This window comes from Apaloderma vittatum, unplaced genomic scaffold (genome assembly GCF_000703405.1).
Source record: "Apaloderma vittatum isolate BGI_N311 unplaced genomic scaffold, ASM70340v1 scaffold26927, whole genome shotgun sequence".
NCBI lineage: Eukaryota > Metazoa > Chordata > Aves > Trogoniformes > Trogonidae > Apaloderma > Apaloderma vittatum.
In genome coordinates this window covers 1-9,267 of record NW_009727117.1, presented here as the reverse complement: position 1 = coordinate 9,267, position 9,267 = coordinate 1, and the positions used below count along the sequence as shown (strand labels likewise).

Genomic DNA, 9,267 nt, shown 5'->3' with positions numbered 1-9,267 from the left:
CGTCAAAACAAAGTGATCAAAGTTAACTAGGCAAAGGGGCGGCTTCCCCCCCGTGCTGAAATACCAACCCGAAAAATTGCCAATCTGAGGGACACGCCATTCCCAGATGACTGGGAAAGGGGATGTGTCCCCATATCCCACACCAGGAAAGGAGGTGTATTCCCATATACCATACCAGGAAAGGGGATGCACCCCCATATCTCAAATCAGGAAGGCAGATGTAGCCCTATATCCCATTCACAGGAAAGGGATGCATTTCCATATGCAAAATGGGAAAGGGGATGGATACATCCCCATATCCCACACGAGGAAAGAGGATGCATCCCCATATCCCAAACCTGGAAACAGGATTCATCCCATTTTCCCATGCATGGAAAGAGGATAGATACATCCCCATACCAGGAAAGGGAATGCATCCCCATATCCCAAACCTGAAAAGGGGACGCATCTCCATAGCTCAAAATGGGAAAGGAGATAGATATATCCCCATATTCCATAGCAGGAAAGGGGATGCATCCCCCTATCCCAAACCTGAAAAGGGGATGCATCTCCATATCCCAAACGTACCGTCCTGGAAAGTCAGGATTCTAACACCCCGAGGGCCATGCCAGCCCCATCCCCCCGAGGGCCAGCCCAGCCCCATCACAGCCTCTCTCCCTCCCTCCTTCCCTCCGTCAGGAACACTGATCCCGCTAGTTATTTTTAGCATCCCTTTCCCGAGAGGCCAGAGCAGCTGGTTTCTCCCTCCAGCCGTGGATCCCCTGGGCCGAAACGCGTCCCCAGCGGGACCGGGTGCCCACATGCAGAAGAAGATGGGCGAGGCGGTGGCCCGGGTGGCCAGGAAGGTGAACGACACAGTGGAGAACAAAACGGATTCCCTGGGTAAGCCCAACACTCCAATTCAACTCCCAGAGAAAGATCAGGTATCCGGGAGCAGGGCTTTTTTTTTTCCCCCGGTAAGCCCAACACTCCAATTCAACTCCCAGAGAAAGATCAGGTATCCGGGAGCAGGGCTATTTTTTTTTTTCCCCTCCAGCCATGGTCTAAAAAAAGCTGCCAGCAGTCCTCTCCCGGTGCTTTGCACTCCCAGGGAAGGGAAAATTTTCCCCAGAGGGCTCTCAGCACCCCGCAAAGTTTGAGTGGGCTCCCAGCAGTGGCACATAATCCCATGGGACAAGCCTCAGGGATAAAATTTTCCCTTGCATGCGATGGCAGGAGCCAGACTTCTCCCTGCATCACCTTGTCAGATGTGTGTTTTTCGGCAATTTCCCTGTTTCCAGCTAATATCAGAGACCTGTGTGCAGTTCATCAAAAGAAAGAGATGAAAGCTGCGCATTTTTATTCATGCTGGATTCCTGGCCCCAGGGCATATACTAGCGTACGTTGAGAATCACCTCTCAAAGTCCTCCTAAGCGAGACAATAATCTGCGGAAGGACTGAGCTTGTGCAACCCCCTGTTGTGGTTTTGGGGAGGGAGGCAAGCAGCACAGCCCATGGGCATCATGGGGCTGGGATGCAGGATTTCCATCCCTTGGCATATCACAGGAGGGGAAACCAAGACAATTCAGACTAAACCAAAAATGCCAATAGGCCAAAAAAGCAGCCAAAGCCTTTTCCCCTCACTCCTTGCTGCTTGCCATGGGGGCAAGCACCCATCACTATGAGAAATCCAGGCAGCGGCACGACCAGGGAAAGCTCAGCTCCATCCCAGTCAGGAGGGACATTACATCATCCATGGGTGGTAGCACCCAGCCAGGTAAACTGAGCATTAAGGGATGGAAAAGGAGATGGGAAATGTCGCTCCATCCCAGCTCAGCTGCATTAAAAGGCACCTGGGTCTCTCTGGGAGCAGATCTGGCCAACTGCAAGCTGATGACCTTCCCCGTTGGCATCTACAAAGCCATGAGGAGCGTCACCGAGGGGATCCACAGCATCTCCCTGGCAAACAACGAGCTGAAGTCCCTCACCGGCCGATTTGTCACCACTTTCAGCCAGCTGAGAGGTAAGGGACAGCCCCACTGCTTCCCAACAGCCACTTCCAAACCCCCAAGACTCCACAAAGATCCCCCTCCACAGGTTGCTGCAGAGGGGCCACAACACTGGAAAGTTTACCTGCTGCAAGTTTTTCTCCTCTGTGCTCACATCACATTCTAAGCACTAAGTTCAGACCTCCCCAGAAATCCATTTTTCTCCACCCTTTCTGGCCCTTGCAGGATGAAGATGTTGGCTTTGCTCTCACCCACCCTAGGCTGCTGCAGGGTCACTCATCACGGAATTGTAGAATTGTGTAGGTTACAAAAAACCTTCAAGATCGAGCCCGACCGCTAACCCAGGCCTCATCCAAGACGGGGCTAGGGATGAAAGAGGAAAGGGGAAAGGCAGCCCGGGGATAGTGGTGCCTAGCAGAGATGGGGCATTGGAGGCTGCAGAAGGCACACTGGCTAATTCCCATCGTGAGATATCAGTGAGAGCTGCTAGATCTCCACTCGCTGCAGGAGATGGGGACAGTCACCGGCGCATGGCCGGTGCCTTGGGGACACATCCCTGGGGAGCCTGGTGAAAGCAGCCAGGAGCTAATCTGCTAAAACGTGGTTGCCCGAGCATCCAGAGCCGTGGTTTTGGAGGCTGGAGTCTGCACCAGGGCTTTGCCTGCCCCTGCAGCAGCATCCAGAGCTCCAAGAGCTTTTAAAAAAACCAAATATTTTGCTCATATAACGTACTACAACACATGTGCTGCCATGGTGGGTGTCTGGGGAGGCTTCCTGAGTTGTAGTGGAGCATCATCCATGATAACTCCTCTAGGCTGGAGATAAGAAAAGCATCGAGCAAAGGAAATCAATTTTCATTTGTCAGATAGCACAGGGGAAAAAAAAAAAAACATTAAAAAAGAAAAAAAAAAAAAAGGAGAGACAGAGATCTTGCTTCCCAGCAAGGGCTTTGGTTCATCAATGAACAAATCACTTCAGTGATGAACATGCCAGGGCTCAGCAGGGCTATTGCAGGGGACAGGTGTCTCAGGGCTGGGGACAGTCTTACACCAGCTTGAATAAGGCAGGACCTATAAATACCAGGTATTAGCAGGGGCAGGGCAGCCTGCCTGAGTATTTATAGAGCAGAAAGCCCTGTGTCACTGTAGACGGGCGCTTGGACAGCGGGACTGGGGTTCCTGTTTCCATATGCAGGAACTCATTTCGGAGCGGGGAGGGCAAAGCCTCAGAGAGGGTTAAAGTCTGTAGAAAAGATATTTTTCACATATAAATGCATTTCTCCCAGCACTCTGTTTATACCTCAAGAAGGGATTCAGGCATGGAAAGGCAGAAAACTAGCCTCAAGCCATGAAAAACACCTACTGAGGGGGGAATTGCACTAAGGAATATTGCTTATTTCTACAGCCCCTGCTTGCGAAACGCCGTGCAGGTTTCATTAGCAAAGGCTGAGAAAGCCAAGAAACATATCGCTCCTAAAAGCGCTATTGACAGCAGGCAAAAAAGTATGACGGCAAAGCACAGAGATGACAAAAATTTCCCATTTTTGGGCTTGGAAACCCATTGCTGGATCTGGCAGCCCATAGGAGACGGAGGCTGCAAACTACGCTACACTAATTATTTTCCCATCTTTTCTCCGCTCCTGCTCCATCCCCCCACCTCCTCCAAACCACAGAGCTCAACCTGGCAGGTAACTACCTGCACCGCCTGCCCGAGGAGGTCACCTCCCTCCTCCACCTCCGGGCCATCAACCTCTCCCGCAATCGATTTCGGCGCTTCCCCGAGCCCCTGGCCGCTGTCACCACCCTGGAGACCATCGACCTGGAAGAGAACGAGATCGTGGGTGAGAAGGACCTTTGTTCCTCTCCGTGGGAAGCAAGGATGAGCATCTCCCCGGGGTGATGCCAATCCAAATCCCCGGGGCAGGGAGGGATGCTGGCTTGAAGCTCTTGCCCTTGGTCCAGCATCTCCCGTGGATGCAGCCGAGCTGAGGGGTGGCTTCGTAATCCAGCCAAAGGAGGGTGAATTTGGCAGTGGAAAGGTCACGCGGGCACGGGGCAGATGCTAAATAGAGCCTTGTTAGCCGCTTGCTTGTGCTGCCTCCCGGGATAGAGCTAATGCAGGTGTAGGGGAAATCAAGCTCCATTCAAGCTGCACTATTCACCGCTCTGGGATACAGCTCTCGAAGGCGGCTCCAGCTGTAACTCAAAATCACCAGATTTAATGATTAAAAAAAAAAGAGAGAGACCCAACAGCAGAATCGAGCTCCAAGGATGTTGGGCTGTGATGTTTGCTGCTGGGCAAAGTAAAGGCACAAGTCCACCTAAGCATTTCCCAGAGCAAATAGGAACTGTAAGAGTACAAAATAGCCTTAAAAATTTTTTTTTAAAAAATTAAGGAATTAAGAGCAGCTCATCCCTCAGCCCTGCAGTGGGAGGAATATCTTTCATGCACAGAGCTGAAGCCTCTGGAGTCCCCGAAAGCTGAGCAAAAGGGGCAGCTGTTGCACATAGATAAAAATGGATTTATTCAGGAGCAAGCTTTCAAAGAGCCCCCACTGGAGCACCTCACAGCCCACACAGATCCCCAGGGAGGCAAATATCAAGTCCACTTAATTTTTCTGTTTTATGCAGGATGGCTTCAGCCGCTGCTGGCAAAGCTGCTCCCTGCAACATGAGTTTTATTAACAGCGTCAGCTGCTCCTTGGCCATGCCCGTAGAAACACAAAACATCCAACACTGCTTCCACCAGAGCCACTGAAAGACGCAGTTTTTCCTTTTTTTCTCTCTCCACCTCCCAGAGAGAGCTGTCTCCCTCCTAGTTCCCCTCCATCACCTCTTTTTTTTTTTTTTTTAAACTTAATTGGCTGACTTAGATCAAATCTAGTCTCCAAACAGCGTATTTCCCACTGGTTTTGTGCGAGCAGGCTCCTACAAGAAGGGAATACAGCTTCTTATTTTTCCCCCTCTCCACCCTGCTTAAATGCAAGGAGGAAAAGCTGCATCGAGGGTTATACCCAGCTGGATTACTCCTCGGGGAGAAAGAAGCTGGAAAACCCAGCTACTAGGCTTGGTCACCTCCCACCAGGCTCCCCTTGGCTGCTGTTTTCTGACTCAGGAGAAAAACAACAACAGGGTGGAAATTAACAATTTCAAGCTGAAGTGTTTTTAGGGACACGTCTTCAGAATGATTACAATGCTGCCAAAATAGGCAAGATTAGCTTATTTTCTGTATTTTTCTGGGAAGAGAAGAAGTAGAGGTTGGAAAGCCAGGGGTGTTGCAACACATTTTTCAAGGAAATAAAAGCCTCAACAACCACATTGCTCCTGCCAGCCCTTCCCAAATACCTCCCCGGGCTCATCTGCACGTGAATTTCCATTTTTAGTATGTATATATGCATTTTTTATATGCTAACATAGTTTTATATATTACCTATGAGCTCATATTTATGCATATACTTTTTCCTCCTGTGCTAGCCCAGCACAACGAGAGTCCATCAACTCAGAATTAAGCAGCACAAATTTTATTTTCCTTAACATCTGAGCAGCTTTTGAACCCTTCACGCTCATTTCACCCCAGGAGATCCTAGTGAAGGCTGTAGGAGATGGTGTCTTCTCTTTTCATCTCTGTGTGCATGTACAACTCACCTGCTATAGGTGGCTGAGGACCTTGTTTTAGCAGCAGGGTCTCACGAGGAGCAACTGGTGTGTCCTTAGTGACGCTCTTAAGGCATCTAAAAGTCTTGGTGATGTTCCCCAGCAGCAACATCAACACATCATAAGCCAGCCTAATACAGGAAGGGATTACCCCATTAGGGCAAAACCTACCTTTTATAATTTGGGATCCAGGTTTCCTCACTTAGCCAAATAACGAGATGAGGACCCTGCTGTGGGTAAAAGACCAGGAGTCAGGAGAAGAGCATTCTTTAGGTTGAAGAGGGAGTTTAGAGGATTGCTGCTTTCCCCAGTAGTGCAAAGTTTGCAGGTAGACTGGTTTGTGGTACAACTCTATACCATTCCTGGTCCTGTCTGTCCTCTCAGTGATGCTGGAGGAGCTGTAAACCAGATTTAAAAAGCACCTGCTGAAAGAGGGCTGAATCAGCCATGAAGACATTGAGCTGGAGATGGTAGGTGATGTTTTCCAGCTAAAGGAAAATAAAAGGCGATTTATTAATGCCTGTCTAGAGTCTGTAGGCTCTGTCAAAGGAGACAGTTGGTGCCATGATCTGCCCTTTTCATCTCAACGAGCTCTTAATCCCGGAGTGTAATTATGTGTATGTGAAGATCAGTGTTTTTAACTCTTTTCCTGCTAATTAGAGTCACAGTAAAAACTATCATTTTCAGCTCCCAAGTCCCTGGGGATTTTTTTTTTTGGTGCCTGAAGCTTCAGTTTCTCTTTACCTTATTCCTTGATTAACAGTTTAATGCTGAAGATGTTGAGACAGCAAGGGGGAGGCTGGAGCCCACTACCGAGGCTGGCCAGGTTGTTGCTGGAGGCAACCGTGGCTAATTTCATCCTCCCAAGCACCAAAGAGAAGCACTCTTAATTTGGGATAATGGCATAGAAAAATGCATCTTTATTAAGAGCTGCAGAGGAGCCAGCAGGCTGGTTTCCATCAGCATGCTGGGAGGAGGCTGGCAGAAGCTGGTGGCCACCTAAGGATGCTGGTAATGACCAAAGATGGCTGGGAAGTGGCTCTGCATATTATTCCCCTTTTTTTGCTTAACTGGTGATGCCAAATGAATAAGTCAGGCTCATACGTGTGTGCCTTATCATTTGAGGAGCCATCAAAGGATGATTTGGGTTGCTGGTAGAGGAGTTTGTGGCTCCCATGGCACAGCTGGTAGCTATAGGGTACACTGCACGCCCTGCTTCTCACTTCATGCCGAGGGTGGAAGAAAGCCATCAGGGTGTTTAAGTCTTTTTCCAGCAAAAATTAAGTTTCATCGTTTAAAAATCACATAATCACCTGCCCAGCTATAACTACAACACTGTAATTCTGCCCAGAGTATTAGCAGAAGAAAGAGGAGCTGGGGATGTAAATGGCTTTTGGTGGCCAAATTAAAAAGAAACTGTTCTTGGTAAAGTTGGGCAGGTGGTCTTTTCAAGCCCAAAATACTGTGGTTTGTACCATAAAAGCTAAAATCTATTGTATTTTACTGATCTTAATGGTTAGGCTTTCTTATCGGTCTCGTTCCTCCTCGTTCTTCTGCTCTCAGTGGATTTGCACTGAGACCATCCAGAGACCTGCAGGTTAAGCTTTCTTTTTTTTTTTTTCCCCCCTCTCACATAAAAAGGGTTTCCTTTCTGAAGGAAAACCTCTGAATTCATGGAAATTGCAAAATAGGAGGGTGCCGGGTGATGGCCAAGAGCCATTTCGCAGCCTCTCCAAGCAGGGCAAAGAGCACATGCTCTGCCCTTAGCCTGCCAAGGGGTCCTGGGCATTGCCACACTGGGAATAAAATATGAGAATTAGTCTTCAAATACCAGTATGGCCCTACAGCAGGGTTGTTTTTTCAGGGAAAACTGGTAGGAGATATCCAAGTTGCCGAGGTATTTGCTTGCATAGTCATGTAATCTAAGATTTTATTATGTTTCTGGTCTGATAAAAGCCTGGAGACTGGTGGGAGTGTCGGTTTGCTCCAGGCTGCCCATCGAGCCATGGCTTTTGACCCCCTCTGCCACCCCAAATTCCTCAGCAGCTGACACCGGGATGGACACTCACCCTTCGGTGCTCTCTTTTTGCAGAGGTGCCGGCGGAGAAGCTGGCCTCCATGGCATCGCTGCGGAGCCTCAACCTGCGAGACAACCCCGTCGGCCCCGATGTGAGGCTGCTCATCCGGCCCCTCGTCCCCTTTGACCTGCTCCTGTCACCGGAGGAGCCCGTCCCCAAAGCCTGAGAGGGTCTCGGGGTGCCTGGGCGAGCTCTCCTGAGGGAAGACCGCCCATGAGAGTGGTTTGGCTTAGGTCAGTCCTTGCTACACTGCAATTTTTGTCCCAAACCTGCGGCGTAGCAGCCAGTCCCTCTTTTTTTGTTTGGTTGTTTTTTAAATCTTAATAAAAGACAAGCAGCGGGGCTTCTCCATGAAGGGGATGGCTCTGAGAGCTTTTGCCAAGTGCTTGGGGAGGAAGTAGAGTCAGGATGCATGCGGTGCGAGGTTTGGGTAAAACTGAGGGAGCTGGATCCATCTATCCCTGCTTGGCTGCATCCATTCAGCCTGGCCGGCGATGGGGAGCCTCTGCTGCCCTGATCCAGGGCTGGGACAGTGGGAGACATCCTTGTGGCTTCTAAGGGTTGCCCCTTGCATTGCTGGTATGGCAACGTGCCATCTGCCTAATTAAATGTTTTCCTGTTACATGTGGGCTGGTTTGTTTAGTTTGGTTTTGTTGGTGGTTTTTTTTTTTTTTCATTTGGTCAATTTATAAGTTATTGGTTGTCTTCTCCTTAAAGAAGCCTCCTTGCAGATCTCCATGGCTGCTCACTGCAGCTTGGGCTGATGCCTCTGGCCAGATTTTGCCCAGACCTGAACACAAATTTCTCTGCGTTTTCCCAGGGAAATTTTTCTTACAAGTACTTTTTTTTTCCCCCTACCATGGAAATCAAAGCAACCCAGTGCCAGCAGGTTCACACATGCTGCTTGTCCCACGGGTGTCTCCAGGAGCATGCACCTACCTCCTGGGTACCGTAGGTCTTCAAAAATGTGCTGCTTTCTTTCCAAGGAAGAAATGGGCTGGAGGGGGAATCAGGATAAGACCCAGGGAGGGTGGCTTCTTGGTGGTAGGGAAGTCACTGTAGGAATGTTGGTGGCTGCCTGGAAAAAAAAAAACAAAACACAAAACAAACAAAAGAAAACCTTCCGGGAGAAACCACAGGCGTTATCTCAAAATGCCTTTTTTAAACAACTCCCATGTTTGCTCCTTTGTGTTTTTTAAGGGACAAGTGCTTCCCAGCGCTGGCGCCTGCCAGGAGTGGAAATACGTGACTTCTAGACTTTTGCCCCAAACCCAACTTTGATAAAACTCACTGTGGTGAGGGGAGGTTTGTTGGTGATGATGGAGGAGTGGAGCAGCTTTGGACGAAGACCAGCAACCCTAAGGACCACCCTGCTTTTCCCCAGGCATGTTGGGGCTCCCGGCAGGTTTGCCTGCCCCCGGGGCAGGCAGGAGCGCCGCCGGGGATCCAGAGCGCCACCATTACTGCAAGGGGTTGGCAGGGGCGGGGTCACAGCCCCCCACCCTCCCCGAGGTGCAAACCTGCTCCAGCTTTTTCCTTGTTTCCCGT

At 49.7% G+C, this 9,267-nt stretch overlaps 1 protein-coding gene across 1 annotated transcript; it reads left to right on the top strand.

The window, feature by feature from the left end:
• The first annotated feature begins 800 nt into the window (after window positions 1-800).
• LRRC20 (leucine rich repeat containing 20) lies at window positions 801-7,885 on the top strand. The gene is made up of 5 exons (XM_009873571.1): window positions 801-882; window positions 1,853-2,002; window positions 3,661-3,828; window positions 6,572-6,652; window positions 7,734-7,885. The coding sequence occupies exons 1-5, from the start codon at window positions 801-803 to the stop codon at window positions 7,883-7,885; spliced, it is 633 nt and encodes a 210-aa protein (XP_009871873.1).
• The last annotated feature ends 1,382 nt before the right edge of the window (window positions 7,886-9,267 follow it).